The sequence below is a fragment of the Rhinolophus sinicus genome, linkage group LG02 (genome assembly GCF_036562045.2).
Source record: "Rhinolophus sinicus isolate RSC01 linkage group LG02, ASM3656204v1, whole genome shotgun sequence".
NCBI classification, from domain to species: domain Eukaryota; kingdom Metazoa; phylum Chordata; class Mammalia; order Chiroptera; family Rhinolophidae; genus Rhinolophus; species Rhinolophus sinicus.
In genome coordinates, this window is record NC_133752.1 from 182,547,907 (window position 1) to 182,575,685 (window position 27,779).

General features: G+C 34.1%; 1 protein-coding gene across 2 annotated transcripts in view; it reads left to right on the forward strand.

Moving 5' to 3' along the window:
- The window catches only part of GAS2L3 (growth arrest specific 2 like 3), a 34,867-nt gene extending 12,233 nt beyond the window's left edge, over positions 1-22,634 (forward strand). For both annotated transcript variants that reach the window (XM_019732206.2, XM_019732207.2), the window contains exons 3-9: positions 3,965-4,133; positions 5,294-5,409; positions 7,272-7,413; positions 12,678-12,741; positions 13,419-13,557; positions 17,014-17,121; positions 18,635-22,634. In XM_019732206.2, the coding sequence (XP_019587765.2) occupies positions 3,965-4,133; positions 5,294-5,409; positions 7,272-7,413; positions 12,678-12,741; positions 13,419-13,557; positions 17,014-17,121; positions 18,635-19,939 (2,043 nt within the window). In that variant the 3' untranslated portion in view covers positions 19,940-22,634. The remainder of the gene's footprint in view (positions 1-3,964; positions 4,134-5,293; positions 5,410-7,271; positions 7,414-12,677; positions 12,742-13,418; positions 13,558-17,013; positions 17,122-18,634) is intronic.
- The last annotated feature ends 5,145 nt before the right edge of the window (positions 22,635-27,779 follow it).

Genomic DNA, 27,779 nt, shown 5'->3' on the forward strand with positions numbered 1-27,779 from the left:
GTACATGTGTCCTATAAATGCCTGTAAAGAAACAATTATTAAAATTTAAAGAGTGGTTTTTACTTTTTCTGTTCCTTTGTTTTTTGGTGGGGGGAGGCAAGATGGGAATGAGACAAACCAAAATAATCTTACATGTGGGTGATTTCCAGAGTTGGTACAGTAGTTGCTGTATTATTCTTATATCCCTTTAAGTTTTCTTTCTTTGCTATAAATAGAACATGATTGACTATTAACTTAAAGGTAAAAATCACATTGAAGTTCTACCTAGAAAGAAAGATGAAAGCAGCTGATGATAAAATTTGTCTTGGAAAATGAGAACTTTAGAATCAATCAGATTGCATTTCTGATCTAGTTCTGCCAGTCTGATTGTGAGATTCTGGCAAGTTATTTTACTTCTCTGAATCTCTGCTTCCATACTTCTACCATGTTTCCCCGAAAATAAGACCTAGCCGGACCATCAGCTTTAATTCATCTTTTGGAGCAAAAATTAATATAAGACCGTCTTATTTTAATATAATATAATATAATTAATATAATATAATATAATATAATTAATATAATATAATATAATATAATATAATATAATATAATATAATATAATATAATATATAATACCAGGTCTTATAGAATAGAATAGAATAGAATAGAATACAGTACAGTACAGTACAATACAATACAATACAATACAATACAATACAATACAATATACAATACAATACAATATACAATACAATACAATATACAATACAATACAATACAATACAAGGTCTTATATTAATTTTTATCTCCAAAAGATGCATTAGAACTGATGGTCCAGCTAGGTCTTATTTTCGGGGAAACACGGTAAGGTGAAATAACACACAGAAAGTGCCTGCTAGAATGTATATTGCAGAAAAGGGCCATGTGGACACAGGCATAAAATTTTCCGTAAATATAAACAAGTTTATGTACCTGCTCAGGTTCATCTATAGACTGCCTATAAATTGAGAATTTCTGCAGTATGACAGCTTTCAGCATGTTTTAGAACAACCATTATACATGTGTTTTTTGTTATTAATATCTAACAATATTAATATGCTACCTGACTAACCCCAGGTTATTATAGTCTTCTGCTTCCAATAATAGGACAATCTAAATACTCTTCTCCCTAATGTGGCAAGAATTTGGAATGACCTTTATTAATGTTAGCTTCTTTGTTTTCACACTTAATTTTTTCAAAACCACCCTCCTAACTTATGTACATCTTTCCTTGATAAACATTTGCATTTGCTCTGCCTTTTTTCAGGTCTGCCAAATGGTTAAAAGACAAATAACATATTCCACTGATTATAAAATACTATTGATTGTGAGATGCATCTTGATTTTGGTGGTACAGAATCATTTGCTGATATCTAGTCCTCAGTTATACCAACAAATATTTTTGGCTAAATACCATGTGCTAGGTATTATACTGAGTTCTGGGATTACAAACAGAAATACAACATGCTTATGAAGAAAAGGTTTAGATAATAAATCTTTGCTATACTCCCTTTGAAAAATTTAAGAGAATTCAGGGAAATAAATACCATCTTGTCTTTTTCCTAAAACTTTATAGGTTCCTCATATAGTTGGGAGTTCATTCCCCAATTCCTATCCTCAATTCTTGAAATAATGTCCCTCAAGTGACTTATATTTCTCTTATTCTTTGGGTATTTTTATTTAGTTTTGCTACTCCTGCTTGCCTCTTGTATTACATATTTATGTTCTTTCCTTGCCCTTTTTTTTTTCTTTTAAATTTATGGATGTTAAGATTTTTATTTTTAAGCAACTTTATTTCTCATGGGAGATTAGAAACAGTTGTTTTCTCCAGCGTTTATCTGAATTAACTGTGGTGGTGGTATGACTTTTGATTTGGTGTCGTAAGACTTAACTCAATAAACCTCAGTAAGTTTAATATGTTTTAGGGGGAAAGTTAGCTAGTTTTAGAAATCAAGTAAGTAAGGCTACTTGGTATTACTTGGTACTTACACTTTTCTTTTTTAAACTTTTTAAAATTTGATTTTAAAGCAATCACAAGCCTACAAAGTAATTATTAAGTATAGTACAGAGATACTGGTTTGTCTGAGTCATTTCAGAATAAGTTGCCAATGTGATGTTTCATCACCTCCAAATACTTGAGTGTGTATTTCTCACCAATAAGGACATCTTCCTACACAACCACAATGCAGTAATCAGAATCAGGATATTAACATTGGTATAATATGACCATGTAATACTCAGACCACATTCAAATATTGCCGGTTGTCCCCATAATGTTCAGTTCAGAATCACGGTTTTCATTGTGTTGTCATTATCAGTCTGAAACAATGTCCAGTCTTTGCTTTGTCTTTAATGACCATGACCCTTTATAATATTACAGATCAGTTATTTTGTCGAATGTCCCTCAATTTGGATTTGCCTGATGTTTTCTCATGATTAGATTCAGGTTGGGCATCTGTGGCAGGAATATCACAGAGGGCTGCTATGTTTTCTCACTGCATCCTGTCAAGTGGCATGGGATTTTGGTTTGTCATTATTGATAGTGTTCACTTTTGTCACTTGGTTAAGAGGCTGTCTGTCAGGTTTCTCCATTGTACAATTACTCTTTTTTCCCCTTTGTAATAAGTATTTTATGAGGAAGTACTTTGAAACTATGTAAAAATTCCAGTCCTGATCAAAATTCCAATTTGTTTATTTGTTTATATTTTTGGATTTATAGTTGTCTATTTTATTCAGTGTGTTATCCATTTATATCATTTTGATGCTTAAGTTGCTCTTGATTTAGCCAAGAGAAGTCACTTCAGGCTGACTTCTGTGTCCTTTTGGCGTGTCCGCATCATTCTTGGAGAATTTCTTTGCTTTCTGGTAAAAGAAATTCCATTCTTTGCTTTCTGGTAAAAGAAATTCCATTCTAACACCATAGGCTCCCTTCTAATTTTCTCTCATTGCGTATTTGCACCTCTCTTCTTTGGCAGTGAGAAACCTGGCTCCCAGGTTATGGAGATAAATCTCCATGTATGTAACCAGTCTTCTGCTGTTGTTGCCTCCCCCACCTTGAGCTGACGAAGCCCTTGCTGGCGCACTTGAGCTTTGACACCCTGCACTGGGACATTACCCCTTGGTCCCCAGGGGAAAGCCTCCTTATCCTACGCAGGGGCTGACACTGCACAGGGCTGTCCTCTCATCTCATTCAGGCTCTGACCCTCCTTTCAAAAGACCCTCCCACGAGAACCCCCTCGTCACTTCACTTGGGCTCTAATTACCCCTTTCTGAATTGAGAATTGATAGTCTTTTCTCTAAATAATCTTCAAGCTTTTGCAAAATTTCAAAATGTTTAGCTGTTGGTTTGATAATATGTTTATGTCAATTTTTATTCTAAACCAAGGATTGACCAGGTAGTAAATATTTTTGGCTTGTGAGTCAATAGGCAAAATTGAGGCAATTATGTAGGTACTTATATAACAATGATTTCATTTTAAAATGTAAAAACCATACTTAGCGTGTGGGCCATACAAAATCAGATGACAGACCAGATTATTTAGAATTTTTTTTTTAGATAGTACTCTTATTATGATTTAAAGTTTACGAAATGCCATTTATGCATCCATTCAATCATTTATCCATTATTTAACAAATGTTGCTAGGCCCAATACTAGATGTTACAAAGATGTATCTTGTAAGTCAAGTATCATTAACCCATTTGATAGCCAAGATGCTGAAACTCTGGTCAGGTAATCTGTTAAATTTACTCATCTAACAAGTGAAGTAAAAATATTTCTTGACTTTTATCCTCTTGGGTTGATGGTAGCATCTGTTCATTAATTAGGGTTTCACTTAACATTTGCCACAGTGTTGAATGTTGAAAATCTCTCAAGCATCTAGACTAATAGTTTGCTTGTAGTTTATGTATTTCTGCCTCCATTCAGTTGGTTGGGGTTTTCTCTAGGTATGGTTTGGAGAAGACCTGCCTCTAAGTCCACGGAGTCCTCTGACCCCCAGACACGGGCCAGGTTTGGCTGATGTTTGTCAGTATGATGAGTGGATAGCTGTGAGGCACGAAGCCACCCTGCTGCCGATGCAAGAAGACCTGTCCATCTGGTTATCTGGTTTATTAGGTAAGGCCTGAAAAGATCCTCAAAATTGTATTCTCTTATTCAGGAAATACTTATTGAGAACCTTATTCTCTGTCAAGGAGTGATTGTTCTAGATGCTGATGATACTCCAGTGAATGAAAATATTCAGTGTCCTTGTTCTTTCAACGCTAATATTCTAGCTGAGGAGATTCCAGGTCACCCTGACCCACAGGGCTTGAAAAGTAGGGATGTTTGAGTTTTAACGGAAGAGGACATTAAGCTTTGAACATTTTCACTGCTAATGTTAAGATCTTTTTTTAAAGTATATGGGTCTTATTTTGGGATCTATATTTTACTGATTTCTTTTTCCTTACTCTTGTATGAGGCATGGGATCCTGAGTGGAATTTATACTGCAGTTAAAAATGATTACCTGTCCTCAGGGCATTAATGGGTAGAGGTATATGAAACCTAGGAGGAAATGACAGGTTAGAGAATGTCTGGCATCATATCGTTTTCCTCAGTTAAAGAATATGATAAGTGCTCCGAACTTTCTCTGCAGAAGAAAATTCTCTCTTTAATACAGAAGTTCATGTAGCATTGCAAGGTTTTTGTAAAAAGGAATACATAAAGCTCATCTTTGGCCTTCCCAAGACAATTAAAAACACAACAAACACTAACTTTAGATATCTGGTATCAGTTTGGTTTGGAAAAATATTTTAAATGTTTATTATGTAATAAAGCCTTCAAAGAAGGTATTTTAGAGGTGAAAAGTTGATATTCCCTGAGTGTTTGTTATGTTACTGTCTTTAATTTTTAAAATGAAACAAAGTCCATTTTATTTATAGAGAATTTTTCTTGTTTAAACAATAAGCAGTAGTAATGTGCAGTGAATCAGAACTTAACCTCAGTAGTGAATATTGAAATATGAAATGCTTTGGTCTTTTTAAAATGAAATAAAGTACATATCAATTTTCTTTATTTTTTTCTGCACTTTTAAATCACAGATATTTGTGTTTCAGTTGTCTTTTATTTTTAATTTGAAATTGCTGTTTTAACTGTACCTTCTAAGTAAATAATTATAGTTTGATCTAATATTTGTCTAGTATTGCAGCCCTACTCTGATTACATTTAATTAAATTTTAACACTATTGTTTGAATTTACAGTTTCTAGAAGAATTTTAACTTTGAAATATGTTTTTAGGTATTGAAGTTAAGGCAGAAAGATTATTGGAAGAACTTGATAATGGAGTACTATTATGCCAACTGATTGATGTTCTTCAAAACATGGTGAAAACATGCAACTCTGAAGAACCAGGGGTAGGTAGATATTTGACTAGTAATTTTTATACCTTGGTACATCCAATTTATTTATGTATGTTTCTTCCTATCTCTACAAGGTGTAAACTTCCACCCCAACCATCTATAAGACCTTGAATAACTTACTTAATCTTTTTGAGAATCTAGAAAAATATTCTTACTTGTAAAATGGAAGTATTAACATTTACCTTGTAGGAATTATTTGCGAGGATTCAGTGAAATTAAATGAGATAATCTATAGATGGTGCTTAGTTTGATGCCTAGTGCATAGTAAATATCCAGTGGCTAGCTCGTCTTGAGAACAATAATATCGGATTGTTGTGAGAGTTAAATGAGAAAAGAGCTTGTTCCTGGTGCAGAGGAGCTATTACCATCATCACCATCACCATCACCTTTACGTTCTTCATATATTGTTTTGGTGGCTATGTTCTAAAAATATTGGTTGAATGAATAATCATTTTTTAGCTAGTTTTCCTCTGTTGACCCTCAAGTTGTGATTTAAAGTAGATAAGGTTTTCTCTTTTCATCAAACATGGGTGTTTTCTCCAGGGGTCTGGCCATTTACACAGTGTTAGTGCAAGTATAAAGTAGTATCATCTTTCTGGGGGACAGTGAGGGATATTTATCACATAGAAAATAAAGCACATCCTGTGGTACGTAACAATTCTACTTCCAGGAATTTATTCTAAGAAAACAATCACAAACTCACAAACACTATTATGCAAAAAATTAGGAACAACCTAAATCAATAGAGAAATTGTTAAAAATCAATTGTGGTACCTTAACTCAGTGTAATATTATCCATTCATTCATTAAAAAGAACTATTTTACAACCTGTTAAGTGTGCATGAGCACAGGCACACACAAATCAGATTTCAGAAGAGTGCGTTGCTGCAACATGCTGTAGGTACAGATATGTACCGAGTGTGTACTTGTGCCTATGGATGTCTTGCTCAAGTGTGGGTGAGAGGATTTCGGTTGGTACTAACCATTTTCTTGTTTGGCTGCATTGTTTGATTTTTATTTTTTTAAATTTTTGCAATGATCTTATCTGTGTACGTTAGAAAAACTCACACAGCTCTTTTAATTTTGGAAAATAATAGCAACAGGAAAGATATATAAAGAACGGGTAATAGTGGTTATCTCTAGGGGGAGAGGAACTGAGGGCTAGAGGTGGGAGCAGGACTCATACCCTGCTGTGCCTGTTGCATTTTTAAAAATCATATGCATGAATTGCTTATTCAAGTAAAACATTTAAACTAAAATAAAACTAAAAACCTCCCAGCCTCACCAGGATTATCTAGATACTCTTGGTCCAGATAGTCAAAAAATTAAGATTCTACAAAACTTAGATCATCAATTTTCAAAGAGCTTGAACTAGGAGTGGGTTACTACTTCCTTATTTGATAGTCTCCTCAGGAAACTTGGAACCACATTTATGAATCTGCAAATAAGGAAGTAAGCAAACATGAGTGTGTGTTAATCTTTAACATAGCAGTAAATTTTGTGTTTGTTTTGAACTACGTACAGAGACATACTATAGAGATATGCTTTGGAATTAGAAGACTCATTTTTTTATTTAAATTAAATTTAAATTTAAAAGATTCTTGTGTCATTTCAAAGAGAGGTTAGCAGTGCATGATCCTATTGCTTATTTTGACCAGATTGTTTTCCTAGGAATCATTTTATGAAATATACTTAATAAAAGAGTAACAAAATAATTTTGAAGGTACCTTCCACCCCCCCCACATATACTTTTTAGTTATAGTCAATGCACTGAACATTTCTTTAGTAATATTAAAATGGGTATCTAATGAAAATGTCTTGATGCGTTTTTGAAGTTATTCTTTTGTCTTTTCCAGAATTTTCCAATGAGAAAAGTGCCCTGTAAGAAAGATGCTGCCTCAGGTTCGTTCTTTGCTAGAGACAATACTGCGAACTTCCTTCACTGGTGCAGGCACATTGGGGTTGATGAGACTTACCTCTTTGAATCTGAAGGTTTAGGTAAGTTTTGTCATCATTGTTGTGTTTTATGTTTATTAGGATATATTTCTTCTTATGCCTCACTTCTAATTTTTCTTTCCAAATAAGGACTCAAATATCACATCTCATTTTCCTTGAAAAATTTAATACTTTAAATGTATGTGACCCAATTGGAGAATCTGATTCTAAATCAAATATATTCAGCTTTTTATTTATAATTAAAGATCTGACATGTCTGGTATGCCCTAGAAATAGTTTACTTCCTAAATGAGTTGGCTACGGGAGATTTGTGAAGTAATGCTTTACTAATTAATGTTTCCATTAAGAATTACTCTACCAAGTCTAAATTACTAGTAATTCCTCTTTAACTAGAGAATTGTAGAAATAAGAAAAGATTGAATGATGTATGTTCACGTTGTTTTGATTTACCTTGTAAACAGCAGCTGCCAACTTGATTATCTAAATGGATTAATGTTTTGACCATTCATTTAAAAAAGTCATGCTCTACTGAAGAATGTTGACATATTTTCTCATATCTTTTAAGTCAACAGAAGCATCTGTGCCGTGACTAACGTGGAAGCTGTCTAAGTGTTAAACTATATATATATTTCCTCAAAACATTTATGTATGTGTATACATACATGTAAATGTGTGTGGTGTACACACACACAGAATTTAAAATGTTGTGATAGGAGCAGTAGCATACCCAGGGTGGGGGTCGTGGGAGCAGTAGTCTGCCCAGGTAGAGAGAAGTATTTTATCACTAACATTGTTTAGAATTGCTGGTTCATGGTGATAATAAAAAGCAAACTGACTTTTGGTTGGTTTTATTTATTATTTTAAAAGTCTCTACTGCCCTTGCACACACCCTTGTTGCCTGTGTGCAGGGTAGGGCGCTCCCACTGCTCCCCGTTTAGTCTGCCTCTGGATATTCCTATCCAGTATAAAATAAACAATGTAATTGACTGATCCTTGGCGCCCCACTTTGCATCCTGCTTTAATCCAGGTGTGCTGATCATTATTGACAATGTGGTTGACTTAGCGGCATGTAGAGCTGCTGGAAATCAAAGGGAAGAGGAAATGCTTTCAATTTTTCAGTTTATTATTTCTGATAGGACATAAGATTGTTGTATATTTCTCATTCTCAGTAGAAGGTATCTTCTGACTGTTCTGATCGTGTAGGACTAAATAAAGCTCTGCGAATAACATTAATTCATTTATAGGCATTGAACTGATGAGCTGATGTTTTCTAAGGGCCACTTTCTAAAGGTCTCCGAGATGAGCCTCTTCAGTTTTTACATTTTAGTAGGAAGTCAAAGCAATTAAAAAACCAAATACACTATTTAAAGGTATGTCAAAGTGTTCAGAGAAACAAGTTTAATAAAAATTTCAGGATAAATGCTTTTTGGTATGAATTTTAAAGTCAAATATAAGCCTTTATTGTGTTGTGCTTGGGGTGTATAATAGATGCTATTCGTAAGTCCAAGAACGCTTGTCATTTCCATTCAGGGAGGAAGTGTATATGCAATTTATCGCACATACCATTACTATATTAGGGCTCAGGGATTTTTTAGAACTTTTAACTCTTAAGGACAGGAAAAGAAAGTTAGATGATCCACTACTACTGTATTGGTGCATTTAGCACAATGTCTAATGATCAGGGGTTTTTTTGTTTTACTTTGTTTTGTTCTTTTTAAGGATCTCTGAACTGTTAGGCTTAACATTTGGGTTCCTTTTTAATTAAAAAAAAATTTAATTGTAAAATTTACAGAACAAAATGTAACCTCTTAACTATTTTTAAGCATATGAGGTTTCTTTTTATTTATAGTGTTTTTAAAAATTAAGCTATCATTCAGGTACCGTAAAATTCACCCTTTCAAAATGTACATTCTGTGGGTTTTACTATGTTGTTCACTATGTTGTGCAACGATCACCACTAATTAATTCCAGAACATTTCCATCACTCAAAAAAAACCTATTGGCAATTAGTCCCAGTTATCTATTCCCTACCTCCATCCTCCAACCACTAATCTACTTCTCTTTCCCTATGGATTTGCATGTAAGTATTCTGGACATTTCACATAAATGGAATCATAGAATATGTGGCCTTTTGTGTGTGGCTTCTTTCAATTAGCATAATGGTTCATTTATGTTGTAGCATGTAACAGGACTTCATTTCTTTATGTGGTAAATGACATTCCATTTTATGGATAGAACACATTTTTAAAATACATTATTAGCTGATGGACATTTTGAAAATTTCTACTTTTGGGTTATGAATAATGCTGCTATGAATATATGTGTACAATTCTTTTAGTAAACCTGGCTTTTTAATTCTCTCAGGGATATACATAGGAGTTGAATTATTGAATCATACAGTAATTCTTCCTTTGTCTTTTTGAGGAACTACCAAACTGTTTTCATAATGGCCACACCATTTTATATTTCCACTAGCAATGCATATGGATTCCAATTTCTTCACATTTCGCCAACACTTGTTATTGTTTTATTATTATTATTATTATTATTATTATTATTATTGTTATTATTATCATCCTAGTGAGTGTCAAGTGATATGTCATTGTTGTTTTGATTTTTCATTTCCCTAAATGACCAGTGATGTTGAGTACTTTTTCAGGGGCTTGTTGGCCATTTGTATATCTACTTTGGAGAAATGTCTATTCAAATCTTTTATTCATTTTTTGGAGTCATTTGTCTTTTTGTTGACTTGTAAGAGTTATTTATTTATTGTGGATACTAGGCCCTTATCAGATGTATGATTTGCAAATATTTTCTCCCAGTCTTTGGGTTGTCTTTTCACTTTCTTGATAGTGTTTTGTGATGCATAGAATTTTCAATTGTGAAGTTCAATTTACCTTTTCCTTGATTGTTGTGCTTTTGGTGTCATATCTGAAAAAAAACATTGCCTAGTCTGAGGTCACACAGATGTTCACTTATGTTGCCTTCTAAGAGTTGTACAATTTTAGCTCTTACTTTTAGGTCTTTGATCCATTTTGAGTTTATTTTTTGTATATGGTGTGAAGTTGGGGTCTAAATTGATTCTTTTGCATGTAGATATCCAGCTGTTCTAGTACCATTTGTTGAAATTACTGTTTTTCCCCTTATTGAGTTGTGTTGGCACCCTCATTGGAAATTAATTGAACATGAACATATAGGTTTATTTGTGGATACTCAGTTCCATTCCATTGGCCTATCCTTATGCCAATAACACACTATCTTCTGAGCAAGAAGGACTCTTTTTAGCAAGTTTTGAAATTGGGAATTGTGAATCTCTCAGCTGTTCTTTTTCAAGATTGTTTTGGCTAGTCTATGTCTCTTGCAATTCCATATGAATTTTATCATCTGCTTGTCCATTTCTGGAAGAAAAGACTGTTGGCATTTTGATAAGATTGTATTGATTGAATCTATAGGTCAGTTTGGAGAGCCATCTTAACAATATTGTCTTCCCGTTCATGAACACGGGATGTCTTTCCATTTATTTATATCTTCTTTAATTGCTTTCAGCATTCTGTAGTTTTCAGTGTGCAAGTGTTAACACTTCTTTGGTTAAATTTATTCCTATGTACTTGATTCTTCTTAAAGCTATTATAAATGGGGTTAATTTCTTCATTGCATTGTCAGATAGTTTATTATTAGTGTATAAATTACAGTGAGTTTTGTGTATTGATCTTGTATACTGCAACTTTGCTGAACTTGCTTATTAGCTCTAATCGTTTTTTTCCTAGATTCTTTGGGGTTTTCTATACAAAAGACTACGTTGACTGTGAATAGAAATAGTTTTCCTTCTCTTTTCCAATCTGGATGTCTTATTTTTCTTGCTTAAATTCCCTGGCTAGAACCTCAGCTACAATGTTGAATGGAAGTAGTGAAAGCGGACGTTCTTGTCTTTTCCCTGGTCTTAGAAGGAAGACTTTCAGTTTCTCACCGTTAAGAATGATGTTAGCTGTGGACTTTTCATAGATGTCCATTTTTCTATTTATAAAGTTCCCTTCTATTTCTAGTTTGTTGAGTCTTTTTTATCATGAAAGGGTCTTTGATTTTATCAAATGCTTTTTCTGTGTCTGCTGAGATACCGTATTTTGCCATGTATAATGCTCACTTTTTTTGCCCAAATTTGTGGGAAAAATAAGGATGTGCATTATACATGGGTAGTACTAATTCCATATCTATATACATATTTTTAATTCTTTTATTTATGCTTATGAGTTAAAAGTGTAACTCTGGAAATCAATAACAATGTCCATATGCAAAATAATACCTTGGAATACAATAATCGGTTTTGTTGAACTTATGACAATCTTGCAATGATGAAGAGTTCTTGGCCTTCTATGATGTGTAAATATGGTACATCTGTTACCGGTACATAAAATTTCTTGTCCTTGTATTTGTTCTTGTGCTTTGTAATTACTTGTTACATAAAATTTCTTGTACCATAACATGTTAAAAAATAAATGCTAAAATTCCTTTATAATACAAAAAGCAAGTACCTAAATGTAAACAAATAAAAATTTGAATTAAATAATTGAAATGAAAGGTTTTTTCCCCTATAAATTTGGAACAGAAACATGGGTGCACATTATACATGGGAACCCATTATACACAACAAAATATGGTAATTGTGTGTTTCTTTTCCTTTATTCTATTAATAGTGTATTGTATTGCTTGATTTTCATATGTTGAACCAACCTTGCTTTCTGGGATAAATCCCATTTGCTGCTGGATTCAGTTTGCCAGTATTTCCTTGAGGATTTTTATATCTATATTCATAAAAGGATATTGGTCTTTAGTTTTCTCATGATGTCATTGTCTGGCTTTGGTATTGGCGATATTGGCCTCATAGAATGAGTTAGGAAATGCTCCCTTCTATTTTTGGAAGAGTTTGAGCAGACTATTAACCACATTCTCCTATGCTAAAGATAATTTAGAATAAAATTGATGTGATATATCTCTTCATAAAGTATCTCTGGTAGAGACAATTAAAATATAAGTCAGTTAATGTTACTTAAGCCCTTAGTGCTTTAGAATGAAAATGCTATACAAGTAAGGGTCCATGGTAAGTTTTCATCATCTTCTTCTTAGCCAGTTGTTGTTTGTTTTTAATTTATGGAAAATGATAATATGTAGAAAAAACTAAAATATCTTTTCGAAGTCTCCAAACAAGTAAACCCATTGTCTTCAACATTCTTTTACTTTTTTCCATGCCAGAAATCTATTTCCGTGTTTAATTTTTCCCTATAACATATGTGCTCTTATTTTTTTCATAGTTTTGCATAAAGATCCAAGACAGGTGTATCTTTGTCTTCTTGAAATTGGTCGAATTGTGTCAAGGTATGTATTTCACAATATTTCAGACTGTCAATGTCATAAATATTTTTTAAGCTACTTTATTTTAGCTAAAACACTATTTTCTATAAGTAAAAGAAAATACTTTTTGATTGAAATAGAGTAACTTAATTTTCTGTTTTTTCCTTTTCTTTCTTTCTGTTTCTTTATTAACTTTGTTCTGTTTGCATGAGCAATGCCATGTGTCAGCGTCTGCTTGCTCATATAGCTTGCCTTCATTTAAAATTAAACTGTAAAAGTGGTTACTAAATTATTTTAGATTAAGAATAAAGTAAGAGCATGTAGTGTTAGCAGTTTAAGACAAGGCTAGCCCTGCAGACACAAGGGGGATTTGATAAGAAGGTCGAAGCTTGGTTTCCTCCACACCTCGCTCAGCCCCATCTTTACTCACAAGGTGATTTTGAAAGTGCCTTTCAGGATCCTTGGTTGAATACTAGAAGCATCCAGTAACCCAAATATATGCTATGATGTGAAGATTATAATCTGAATTGTTGGCAATCTGTGGGACATTTAAAAGCATTTCCAGATATTCCAGTGAATCAACTGGTGGAAAAGAGTCATACAGACTTCATTTAAAAATAAAATATATCTTATTATGATGTGTAGGGAAGTGCTTGGGTCAGACTTAGCTTGAATGATAAGGTCTTCCAATTGGTTTTCAGATATGGGGTTGAGCCACCAGTATTAGTAAAACTTGAGAAGGAAATTGAATTAGAAGAGACCTTACTTAATACTTCTGGGCCTGAAGATTCCATCAGCATCCCAAAATCGTGCTGCCAACATGAAGAGCTACATGAAGCTGTAAGTAGTTGCCATCCTGATGTGTTAAAGTTTCATAGTTTGCTACAGGTGATGCCATGTTTAAAAGAAAATGTTTCTTATTTAGAATATACACCAGTATTAATTTCCACTCCCTGATGAGTTCAAGGCACTATATGATAAAGGTGACGTTTTGTTGCTTGTGTATAATGAGGAATGGGGGTGTAGGTGAGGAGTGTTGGGGCCAAAAAGCTGGAATCCATCATGAAGCGTAGGCTAGGCCACAAGATTTCACTGATTCTTTTTTTAAATGTGGTAGTGTTATAATCTGATTTGCAAATTGTAAGGATTACTCTCACAGTCATGTAGAGGTTATGTTGGTTTTGTTGTAATAATCCAGGCATAGGATGATGAGAAGCTGAACTCAAGCAGTAGTGGTGGGAATGAAGCAAGAGGGACAAATATATGACATATTTAGAAGGTAGGAATGACAGGAATACTAATTCTGGTGAAGATGGAGAAAATCTAGGATGATTTCTAAGGTTTCTAAGTAAATGGTACACTGGTGCTTGGAAAATACAAGGGAAAGAAAAGTAGTGACAGCAAATGGATGGGGCTTTTCTGAACATTTCCCCCGACAGAATATATGCAGACTTGTTAGATGGTGGGTCTCAACTGGAAAGTCTTCTTAACTTTAACTGTTCATTATTATGTGGAAGTTAATATATAATAAGTTAATATAATAAGTGATGGAAGTGAGCTGAGTATCCAGTATTTTTTCTGCTTAGACTGTTGCTTAGAATTCATGGTCTTTTTTGGATTGTAGTATTTTATGAAAGTGCTTAATATACAAAATTCTTTAAGAAATAACAAATAAGTTATTACTCATAAACATTTAGAAAGTGTTACTTTGTTTTGTAATAAAAATCTATAGTAAAACATTTGGACAGCCTTGAAAGAGATTAAGAAAATTATCAACCTATGTAACTCTTTATCAGGCCCAAATATATTTAACTATATTATATTATTGATTCATATAAATCAATAATATCAATATGTGATGCAGTGATAATATAGAGGTAACAAATAAAACTTATTTTAAATCTCGCATGACCTAAAATAATGGTAAATAAAAAGGAAAACATTGGGAAAATATTTTTTATTAAATAGGAAAACTAGTGTGTTAATTTCCCCATTATATAAAGACCATATACAGTTTGATAAGAAAAACATTTCCAGTAGGTAAATGGGTAAGGACTACTGTTCACAGAAGAAGAAAATACAGTGTTGAAACTTGCTGATATTCAAAGAAATCAGATATACAATTTGTCCCATTAGCAAATTTTTTTAAAATTATGAAACCTGGTGTTGGTAAATTGTGGTAAAATTATACTTAGGGATTGCTATTGGCAATGGAAAATGATGTAAACTTTTGAAAAACAAATTGACTAATGGATATCAACGGCCATAAAAATGTTCCTCTTTGATTTTCATTGTAATTAAGGAAGGAAAAAAGCATGAATGAAAGTGTTTATTGCACTATAATGTGAAATGGTGAAAAATGGGAAGCAATGTAAATATTCTCAAATAGGGCAACGGGTAGGCAAATTAAGATTCCTTATCTTAGCAGAGTAATCATTTAATGTGATAATTATGAAGACTGTGTAGCAACAAGAAAAATGTTTATTTTGTGTGAAGTATGTATATACAGACAAATTGCGTAAGAACAAGGAGAATGGAAATAATCGATAGTAGGGTAGCACTTTTGCAGATGTTTTTAATTTCTTTAGCTACTTCCTTTAGTGTCATAATGTTAATAGATAAAACCAGAGAGAACATTTCTTATCTATACAGCACTTATGTCTTTTAGGCTTCTCCCTTATTTAGATAATGGGTTAGTGCTGATTTCTACTGCTGAATATAAGTGGTATTTGGATATTTTAAACAAAGAAAATAAGTGACTTCTCATGTCTGCATTCTTGTTATGAAAACGAAAAAGAAACACATTTCTCCAACTACATATATGCTATATGAATATATTCAGTGTCCACCTATACATATGTGATCTACAGAGATCTTGGGGTCTTGTTTAAAATAAGGAACAGTTATTACCTGATTCATTATTTAGAGTATTATTAAAAAAGTACACCACTGCAATTCTGTGTACATGAAACTTTACAGATAGAAAGTAGTGACGGAAATAAATAACTTTTTTCAAATTACTTTGCCTAATGTGTATGTGGTTCTAATAATAGTAAATTCTTTACCCAACTTTAGTTTATTTTCAGGCATTTTATGCATGTGAGAAGTGTGTGTGTGTGTATGTGTGTTTGTGTTTGTGTGTGAATGTGCACATATACCCAGGCAGTGAACAAATCTGATTGAATGGCTTATGAAAATCAGTTCTATTTATGATCATGTTGTTTTGTTAAATGAATGATGTAGGGAGATAAATTCTGGACCCTTCTGATCAGGCCCTGGTGAATTTATATATGTTCATTCGTTTTGGGTAGATAATTAAGACAACCATAAATTTCTATTAGTGCTCATCTAAAGTGGGCATCTGAAGAGACTTTCTTTAACAGCCTGCCTAAGTTCAGTGAAATGAATTTGTTTAGCTATAGTCTCTGTGACAAGTAAATGAGAAAAAATACTCATGTCCTTTTTACAAAATGTAATTTTAGGGAAACAAAATACTTTTCATAGTGGCTGATATGTGATTTTTTTGTCAGTCAAGTATATCTCAACAGATATTTTCATTTAACCAATTTATTTTAATTTCTATGTTTTCAATATAGAATTCCTCAATTTCTTTGTATGTTTATTCTAGTTTTTACCATTTCATAGATATTTGCTGCAATTAAAAATTGTGTAAGCTTCTTGAGGAGAAAACCCTTAGCAGACATTTGAAACAAAGTGAGCACTTTTAGAAAAGTGCCTCTTGAATTTTTTAGAATTTTACCCAATCTTGGGTGAATAAATGTCTCTGCCTATTTTGACAGTAACTTTGGAACAAATCTAGACATCCCCCCATAATATTAGGTTAGCACAGTGTTAAGGGACAGGTGAGAATTTTTACGTAAGCTTTATCGGACTCACCCTATCTTTGATTTGACACAGATATATTAATCCAGGGCTTAATACAGTTGAAGCTAATGATGAACTCATGTTTCCTGTGACTTAATGTTTTGAATTGACTTTACTGCCTCACACATTCACAGAGTTTCTCCAGTGGTCAGTGAATGTCCTCACTCCAAGCCTGATTGCATGGGGGGAAAGAAGGGGACACTCCGGACTTCATCACCGCTGGTTTCATTAGATTAGCAAATATCTCAATATTTGTCAACAAGTGAGGGAGAAAAAATACTAAAAAATTGAACTGGCTTGAAATTTTTATCTTTGAGTTTGATTTTCCCAGCTATCAAATAACCTTGCATTTTAACATTAACCAAAATACTTTTTGTCACAGCACTAATTGTTACTTCTTTTGAATCTTAGGTTACACATATTGCTGAAGACCCTCCTTGTAGTTGTTCTCATCGATTTTCTATTGAATACTTATCTGAAGGACGGTACCGACTAGGGGATAAAATACTCTTTATAAGAGTAAGTCTACCATTTACATCCTATTTACATACAGATCTTGTTTTGAAAATAGGTTGTTGCTTTACCAACTTCCTTTTGCTCTCCTTTTACTTTTTTAAAAAAATCGACCAGTGGGTGTTATTAATGAAAGAATTTCACTGTATGGGAAAAATACAGAATACTTGCTTTCGTGAATATATAACAAATTTAGGTAAACACCTTTTACACAACAAACAACTAACTACAAGATAGCTAAGACTACTTAGGCACTGAATGTAATTGGGAAAAAAATCTTTATATACGTCAGGTAACTTATTCCATTTTTCAAGTTTTCTAAAAAGGAATAATAAAAAAATACACCTAACAACATTAAATATCAATAATAAAAAAAGGAAATAGAAACATTGCAGTTTATAATAACATAAACTTTGTGTTTTAAGTATAAAACCTTTTTCATCGACACGCATCAGTACATATACCAACATGCTGATACACACACTCATTTCCTTCCTTTGCCCCATCTGCAGTTTGCAATTTATTGTCTCCTTTGCTGATAAGGAGATTGAAGTTTCACCTGTTCAGCTTTCTGTCCACTTCTGATACAAGAGCTATTTTATTCCCCATTTAGGAATATAATACAAAGTATTTAAAAATGTAATTTCAACATTCATCTTTTCTTTTATTTCATATACTGTGATTACCTCCCCACACTCCACCCAATTCACACAGAAAATCTACTTGTACTTTCTTTTAATTAGTTTTCTTTTTTTAAGACAATATGCTGTAGTAATAGTGTATATAGCACATGGGATTTAGAATAAAAATTTTCAGGGCAGTCTCATCCAATTGTGCAGATTTGCCTGCTGAATGGATAGAGGGCTGAAATCCAGCTTGTTCTGCGCTCGCAGACCCAGGATGTATCTTACCTGCACAAAAGCATTTGGGTGGGGACAGCCTGATGTATTTAAGGCCAGGCCAAGCTCTGTGATCTGGGACAATTTTCTTAATCTCTCAGAGGCATCATTTTCTTATCTGCAAAGAAATAGCAATAAATTATATCAAAGTTTCTGAAAAATTAAATTGATACAACACATATAAAAGTAATTTATTAAATTGTAAAGTACAAGTTTTAGTCATTTTTATGTCTTTCATAATTATTTGCTTTTATGAGGCATTTTTTTTTGTTCTATAAGTCCCCATTTCTCCTCTCTCTCTTATTCCTTCAGTATTCAAATTTTTGAACAATATTGCCTTTGCAATTTTGTATGTTAGTAATTTGGATTTTTTTAGGATGCAAGTCATGTGTAAATATCTTTCTTACAAATTGGAGGATACTGTTTTGTTAGTTGCTTGATTCGATATGGATTATATTTATTTTAATAATACACGGAAGAGACTGTCAATTTACAGTAAAGCTATTGCCAGATACTCTGAATTTCACAGATCACAGACATCACAAATTGTGACTGCTAATGAATTGTAACTGAACCTTACAGTTTTACACCTTTATTTTTCACTTTCTTTTGGGGGAAAGATGCTTCATGGAAAACATGTCATGGTCCGTGTTGGTGGAGGCTGGGATACTCTCCAAGGATTTTTGCTTAAATATGATCCCTGTCGAATATTGCAGTTTGCTACGCTAGAACAAAAAATTCTAGCATTTCAAAAAGGAGTTTCTAATGAAAGTACACCTGATTCGCCTGCCAGAACACCTCAGCCTCCTGAAATGAATCCGTTGTCAGCAGTCAGCATGTTTCCGAAACAAAAACCAAGACTTGGCACGCCAGTTGGTATTCCAAGGAGCAAAGAAAAGCAGGTATGTCCACCAGGTGTGTTGCTGCCGGCCTCTTCCTTGAAAGGAAGTAATCTGGGCTCCGTGTCAGTCCGTTCTAAAATGCCAAATTCACCAGCAGTGCCTTCTCATCTCAAACTCAAGTCTTCAAAAGGCATAATAAAGAAACCACAAGCTCCTTCAAACAATGCATCATCTTCACTTGCTTCTTTAAATCCAGTAAGTAGAAGCATTTCTTCACCAGCTTTATCGAGAACTGCACCTTGTGTATCGGTGTCATTGAGAAAAGATATCTCATCACCTAATACTCGGAAGGCCAAGTTTATTCCAGCCCAGAAGTCAAGAGATGTGCCTGAGTCTACACTTTTGCCAAATAAGCATTCTGGAAAAACGGAACCAAAGCACTTGAAACACAATTACATATCTTCCAGGGATAATGCAGTATCTCACTCAACTGCACATTTAAATTCATCATCAAAGTGTCGAGAGCTACCTAAACCTTCTCCTTCTGCCCAGACCCCTACAAAAATTACACAATCCAGTTCCAAAACCATAACCACAGGTCTAGGAACTCGGTCTCAGCCATCTGATGGAGCCCCATCAGCAGGGATGGTGCCAGCACAGAAACTCAAGTCAGCCTTGAAATTAAACCAGCCACTTGCTGTATCCTCAGTTGCTCTTGCAAAAGCTGCAGAGGAATCAAAAGATAAGAATATAGTTTCACAAAAGCAGCCTCAGAGTCAAAGTACATCCCAGAATATAGGACCCAGCTCCTCCAAGTCCCCTGGCCGTACCCCACTGTCCATCATGAGTCTTCCTCAGTCTTCTGCCAAAATGCAAACTGTACCAAAGGCAGCACAGACTGCCACTAAGAGCCAGTATGCAGCCAAAGGGCCCCTCAAAGGTGGCAAAGCCCCAGCTTCAACCAGGAAATCACCCTCATCTAGTAAGGACACTGTCAGTGGAGACAAAAAACCTACTGCAAAGAAAAAGGAAGACAATGACCATTATTTTGTTATGACTGGAAGTAAGAAACCTAGAAAATAAATACAAATGTGCTATTTTAAGAAAACAGGAAAGGAAGAAAGTGACTGTTAGCTTCACACCTTAAAAGGTTCTCCTATTTGTGTTTGTCCAAATAAGTTCAGACATTAAGTACAATAGTATTGGGGTTGGGGGTCGGGATGGGGATAGAGATTGGGGTGAGGGAGGGTTCAGTAGGATTTACATACCTGAATTTGCCAGAAGGTACCCTTTTGAGGTGCCCGTGGTGAATTGTAAAATCACCACAAGGTTATCGACGTTTATCTGATTTTCCTTCCATAGAATCTTCATTAATATCCACCCTTTAATGGAAATGTAAAGTCAAATAACACTACTAGAGCTATAACTATATTTGCTATATTTTTGAATCTGTATTAAGTATAGGTTTATATAGATAGGTGATATACCTGCTAATAGCAATGAGGGTACTCTTAATATTAATTATTTTGGTAAAAACGGTTTAGCAATGGTTTGGCACTTGTTTTACACACGACATGTGATGTAAGTTTCTGATCAGGATTGCTGATCATACAATACCAAGTACCAGTGGCTGCTGAAGATTAGCTTGGCATTATTCTGGGTTTGGTGAAATTCTTACTACTTTTTTTTTAAGCTTTCCAAATCAGAAGGAACTGATTTTTTAACTGGCTTATATTAACATTGGTAGTATTTTATTACCAACATTTTTGGTAGAAAAAAAGAAGAAGAAAGAAAGAAAAAAATAAGGTATTGAAAGGTAAACAAATTTGGTAAACAAGATTTTTCATATATTATAAGAATTTACACCTTATATTTTAGATGGATGGATGTTGTGCAATGTGAAAGGGGAAACTGATTTAGAAACTTACAGCGTATTAAAGTACTTTTTAATAATGCAGTTTCCTGTGAATGCAGATATGAATTTTTACATTAATGTTTTAAATCAGAATTACATTTTAACAATTTTTAAAGTGATAAAGAATCTGAGAATGGTGCTATATAAAAATTCTGTCGGGTGGTTATTTTTCTTCAGATAGCACAATGCCAGTTTTAATTAGATTCTTCCAACTAACAGTAATTTTCTTGTATAAAATCATGCTTCCTTCAAGTTTTCAATGGCAAGTGAACAGTGCGTATGCAGCATTTTCTGCTCTGTGGGCAGATTCTCTGAGGAACATATCTATATCTAGATCATGTGTGACTTCATAGTTTGTAAATAATTTGTTTTTTAATAGATTGTGACTATTTAAAAAATTACTAATGTACTTTCAGAAGTTTTAGGGGTATGTTTAATAACTTTACAGTATTATCAGTTATCACAGGTTGTTATATTCAATAGTGAGGTTTGTGTTTTTCTATTTTAAACTACAATGTGTTTTCTAAAGAAAAATAATGGTTTACACAAATGTGCAATCATGGAACAAGCATCTTAAGCTGACTACTAATGTTCCATAGATTATAAAGTAAGAAAACTATATAAAACTAAGTGATCTTTTGTCTGAGCAATACAGTTAAAATAAAAGATATATGCAAGCCAGATTTTGGAATAATTGATGCTTCCCTTGAAAGAACCAAATATTTGGTTTAGTTCTACTGTTGATCTGGGCATTGAGAGAGGGAATACAAACATCTTTGGAAAGTGAAGTTAATGTTCGAGAAATGCTAGAAGCTTTACATTTTTAGTGGTCAGAAATATTTAATGCATCTTTCAAAGAGGAAGAATTTTACTTTCAAGAAGGTGTTTATTCCCTTGTGAGATGAAACAATACTTCTTTATCAGTAACTTCTAGAACTTAAAAGTAAATGATACTACAGCCAACCTATGAATCCAAGTAGACTTTACAGTATGTCAACAATAACCTTTGTGTTGAGAGTCGTCAGAAGTAAAAGTATCCCACAGACATCTGGCACAAATTCCAAGAACTGTTTTTTTGAAAAATTGGAAATTACATTATAAATAGCCTTATTTCTTCCTCAGTAGGGAATTTCTCCAATTATATTCATGTTGAATGAATTTTTCATTATATAAAGATTACCTTTCCAAAATATACATTTTTAAAAAATAAACAATGGCTGAAAGATATGTACTTTGAAATGTTAAAGAGCTAGGGCCTCTAATCATTTTCACAATTTTAAAAATATATTGAAGATGGAAAGATGTTTTCACTTCTGAATATTAGTGCAAGAATATATAAGATTTTCATTTAATATTTAGTAAGTTAATATTAAGTTTAGATTACTGAAGTAACCAGAGGAAATAGTATGTACTTTCAAAAAATAATGGAATAAGGTTGTTTTGTTTTTTTTGTTTTTGCTATAATTGTTAACATAACTAATATGTCAAATTACTCTCCAGAGGAAAATGAAATTCCGATTATTTTTACATTGGTCTTACATTAGATGTTTAAGGCTTATATCTTCAATATGCCTTGATAAGTTAGGTGACCTCTAACTTCCCTCTCCACACCGAGTTTATAGTTATTGATAAAGGAAATTTTTTGAGAAAAAAGTTACTGTTCCTTTTGTAATCTATTTCTACTGATTTAAAAAACGATTGCTTCTTTAAAAGGCTTCCATAACAGGCTGTTATGATACATTCTTATATCCAGGTTCACATACTGACTCTTTGAATACAAATTTGTGTATATTTTCTTGAGCCAGCAGTGTTTGTATCAGATTTTAACTTATATTTTCTCAAGTATTAAAATTTGAACATATATACCAAGTTCTCAGTTTGTTTCTTCTGTGTGTGCTGATCGCTTGGTTCATGTGAGAAATTGCATATATGAAGCATTCATATTAGAGAATAGTTTTAATTTTATTCCTATTTAAATTGCTTTCTTTATACTTTTGGAACTTATTTCACTGCACCCAGGATATTATAAGGTTATGCTATTAAGTAACAGTATTTGATCCCCAAATTGCTATATCTGCTAGAAATTTGTCTTAGTATGGCTAGACTTATATTTAATAATCTCAGGTAATAGAAATAATTTCTCAGGTAATAGAAATAATTTATCAGTTATTAAAGCAGAATTCTAGAGATAACACAAGTATTATGTTCACAGAAGGCTACTGCTAGTAGGAATTTTCAATTTCTTTAACTCTGTTTTAATTTCACAGTTAAATACAGTTAGAATATTCTTGAAAACTATTTTTCCTATATTCATGATCAGGGCAATTATAAAAAGCAGTTAATTCAATATGTACTTCCTGTGATGTTTCAAAAAAAAAGAAAACACAAAAGCGCCACTTAGATAAAATTCTTACTAACTTTTCCTAACCTTTGTGAATGTAAAATTTTTAAATTAAATTTATGTTTTGAGATTTTGGCTAATTTTCTGAAAATATTAACGAAACATTTGCTGGTAAATTTGAAGATATAAAGACATATTAAATTTGAACTGTTTTCCTGCAAATATGCTGTGTTGTTCTTGTAGAAAAACACAATAAGACTTGATCTTGAAGAAATAACACATGCAAAGATTTAGCTAAAAGGATGTTAATCACAGCACATCATTAATATTGGTATAAACATAAAATAGAATGCCAGGCAGCCATTAAAAATTATGTAGACATTGATTTATCTTAAATGAAGTATGGATAGTGATGAAGTGGTTTGTTTTGAGAGATTACAGTGATAAAACATTAATATACAGTATTTCTTAGTTTTCTGTATTCTGTCAGGAACAGCACAATACTTATTGCATGATTTGTGGGTACATGGTATGTGTTATCTATTATAATTAACCTTTTGTGGCTAGTCTTTTAGAGTTTCATATAATACATTTTATTTAATATGTCCAACTTTCTTAAATGACATTTGATAAATTGTCTCACAACTTATATTGGAATGAAAGAATGTAATAAATAGAATGGATTAGTGTTGGGTATGACTTGTTGAGGCCCCCTAGTGGTCAAACATAGCAGAGTTGAAATATCTACTCAAATCACGATTTACTAAAACCTACTGAGTTATGGGAGATAAAAAAGAGTAAAACAGTTGTCACATTTAAGAACCTTGGGTTTATATAGCACTTTGCAACTCACAAAGCAATTATATTAACATCCCATCTTCTGAACAATTCCATGATATAGTGTTGTCTTTATTAGAATAGAAGCACCATAAAGACTGAAATTGCATCTGTTTTGTTTACCACTGTGTTTCCAAAGCCTAAACCAACGCCTGGAACATAGTAGGCATTCAGTAAATATCTGTTAATAAATGAACTCCTTTTAATAGAGGAGGAAATGAATGCTCAAGAAAGCTGACAGTAGAAACTACCTACTAGGATTGACTAATTGAATTTTGTTTAAAGGATAAATTTAGTTTTATCTTTTACACAAACTTGATCTGCTTTTCATGTTAATATGATAAAGAAAATAGGACCTGAGTGGCATCATTTTAAAAATCCACGGGAGTGTCACATCCTGCTGCTTCTTTATTTCTTCTGAGAAAAAGCTTGATTTAATTGTTTTTGAACTACCCTTTATTTTAAATATTCTAAGCTTGAATTGATTTAGAGATTAGTGTATTCTTATGTTTTTAATTTAACATTTATAAAGCACTTACCTATGTTCAAAGTGTTGTTCTTGGAATAATGAAGTATTACATTTGATCCTCAGGACAGTGCTCTGGGAGTTTGCTGGATGAATGATGAGGAAAAGAAGTTAAATCTAGTACAAAATACTTATGTTAACAATTAAAATCAATTTCCTGACAGTGCAATGGAAATAGATAACAGTAAAAGATACTACTGTAGGTGGCCCTAGAATCTCCATTTTCAAAAGCATTTAAAAGTCAGTGATTGTCCTCTGAGTGAGCAGGTTCATATGCTCCTTCCAAAAGGAATAAATAAATTTAAATTTTTCTCACACAGCCCCGAAAATGTGATACAGAGTTATGTCATGTAGACCCCTCCAATAATGCATCCCAGCATGCTAGGTGCTCGGGAACCCAAAACACAGCTGTGGAAGAATAGGCCAAACTGTGGTGTGTATCGCAAGAGTGGAATGTGACATTTAAAATTTTAATCCTAAGCACTGAGGTGAAATGAAGGTAAGTGCCTTTAAACAGCAATTTGCAATAGTTTGCATTTACCTTAAACATCAACAAAAACAATGTTTGAAGTTCTAGGTCTCCCTACAGGTTTAAAAAAAAAAGAAGTCAACACTGCTGAGCACTCCAGCTTTTGAAATCAGTGGAGCTCAAAGGGCAAGTTAAGAAGGGAGAAGAGTGAAGTCCTCAGAGGCACTATTCTTCTGACTTGACCCTGTCTATCCCCAATCCCTTCACTTGGCTCACAGGTACCTTTCCTGTCACAGCTTAAACATCACTTACTCAAACTTTCCAGACCCTCCAAGCCTGGGTTGGATGCGTCCAGTGTACTTTCTTCCCAACTTACACTTTTCCTGTCATTGTATGGCACCTAAAACTATTTCCCACTTACCTAAATCCCTCACCAAACCTAGGATGGGAACTCTATGTCTCACTTGTTCACAATTGCATCTTCTGCGTTTAATGCCTAAGTGTGGAAGGAGGGAAGGAAAAAAAGCCTTTTACTGATGGAAATAAACGTCTGTGCATATAAAGTGAACTTCTAGTTCAAATTGTTGATCCACCCACTGTGAAAAGGCCTTTCCTGAGAAAATACGGTAAGAGTTTCAAGAAGCTGCAAACGTGACCTTATTTTTGGAGAGGAATGGCGAGCAGAGCAGAGCGGCCTTGAAGGTACCGATTTCTTTTCTTACATTAACACAACAGAATGCTGCAGTTTTACAGAAGAAAGTGTTAGAAAGTTCCTCTTACTATCCATGTTTTTTGTTGTAAAATAATTATTGTCAGGGTTGTGAGAGCATGACATACAGAATTAGGTTATTAGCAAGGCTCCTGCTGCTACCTAATTCCTTCGAAGAGATGAGGAAACGCAGGCCAGGGAGTTTGTTGATGGAGCCTGTTAGCTGCAGAGTGAAAACCAACCTCTGAGCCTCTGAGAAGTCAAGATGGTAGTGGTAATTGTCCCAGGGGTCATGTGACTCGCCCCAGTTGCTGGCCTCTCCAGTGGGTCCTAAAGGCAGTAGGTCTGTCCCAGCAGATTCCTTGTATTGCCTGTATTTGTGATTGGTTCTAAAGTGACCTATTCGACCACAATGCAGTGAAACATCAGTCCATTCATTTGCTCATCTAGCGATTTTTCTGAGTGCCGGCCCTGAGCCAACCACTATGCTATGTGCTCGGGATACAGTGGTATGACCGGTCACGCTCTCCAGGAGAAAAATCTTCATTCAAATGATTTAAAAAAACAAGTGTGGTGTTCTCTTTGTAGCCCATTCATTTCTTTGTGATTGATTTTACCCATGGGATAAAATACCTTGATGAGAACGGCTTGTCTTTTCTCATTTCTTCAGATCAGGAGCCCATAAAAGAAAATGAAAATTACTACCAATTGTTACTCAGAAAATAGAGCAGTAAGAATCAAATCCTAAACAAGGGATTGGAAACAAGGGCATCTGAGCTTTCTCTGGGTAAGCCTTTGCTTTAAAAATCAAGATACGCACGTCTCTACTACAAGGATGTTTCCATAACTCTATGGAATATTTGGTCTCCCTCCAGCCACCTCAGTTATGTCGGAGGAACACAGCTTCGAGCAACTGCTCCCTGTGGTTTGACATCTCAGTGCCTTGTCCTGCTGCTCCAGCAGATAACAAAAATTTGTCCTATAAAAAGCATTGCTGTGAGTCACACACCTTGTGGACCTTTGAAGCATATGCCTGGCTGGCCTGTAACCCCAAGAGACCCATAGGCATCCTGGGAAGACCTGGTGTGTTAGGTCATCTCTTTTGATTGCAAGAGACAGAGTCACTTCAACTTTCTCTAATAATGGGTTGTTTCATGGGATACACGAAACCAAAAGGACAACAGGAATCTGGCAGCGACCCAGCAATACCTGTACAGTGAGGCTCACAAAAAGAGCTAATCTCATCTCCCTTCGGCAGCCTGATTTCCCACCCTTTCACTCTGGTGCTCGGCCATGAACATACTCTAGCCAGCCTCCAAGTTTCTGCTTCTCTGTATGTGTTGTCTTGTATCTCCCTACATCCTGCCCCCCAAACTACCTAATATTATGTGCCGGTTCAGTCTCAAGAGAGAATTTGATTGACTTAATTACCATTGTTACTTTTCAGGCTGATTTTTTTAGGTTACTGCCCATGTTACTGCTTAACCAATGAATTGACTGCCCTTAGATCCCATGTCTATCCCCTTGATCAATCAGCATGGTGAACAAATTAGTCACATGGTCTAGAGCATGGTTACCTTGATGGAAGAAGTAGCTTGGTTCACTTGTCTTAGCAGAAGCTGCAGCCAGGCAGTTTTCCTTAAAAGGCTATGCATGATTGATTTGTCTAATACTCTTGGAAAACAAGTCCAGTATATGGTTGAATTTGGTCTGAGCTACCTGGGGAGGTGTCTTGCATCAAGGAGCCATCATTTTCCAGCATTGACCTTTTCTTTCAAGGTCATTGAGACCAATATGATGCAGATATGTTCCCTGGGTTCTTTCACATCCAAATCTGCATTTTTGATGGCTGGAAATGCTCAAATACTGGATGCTACTGAGGATGAATATCAATGATGTCCAGATCAGCGAGTTTTGTTTTATGCCTGGATCCTGGAGACTTCCGTGAATTGGCCCATTCGGGATCTCCCAAAGCCCTTTTCTGAGTGGGAGATAAAACGTTCTAGACCCTCACTCCCCGATTTCTAGAGAAGCCATTCCAACCATTCTGTTACAGTGTCAAAATAAGCTCAATAAGATTTGTCAAACCAGTGCCTGGGAAACATGTAGATAAAACAATAGATTGG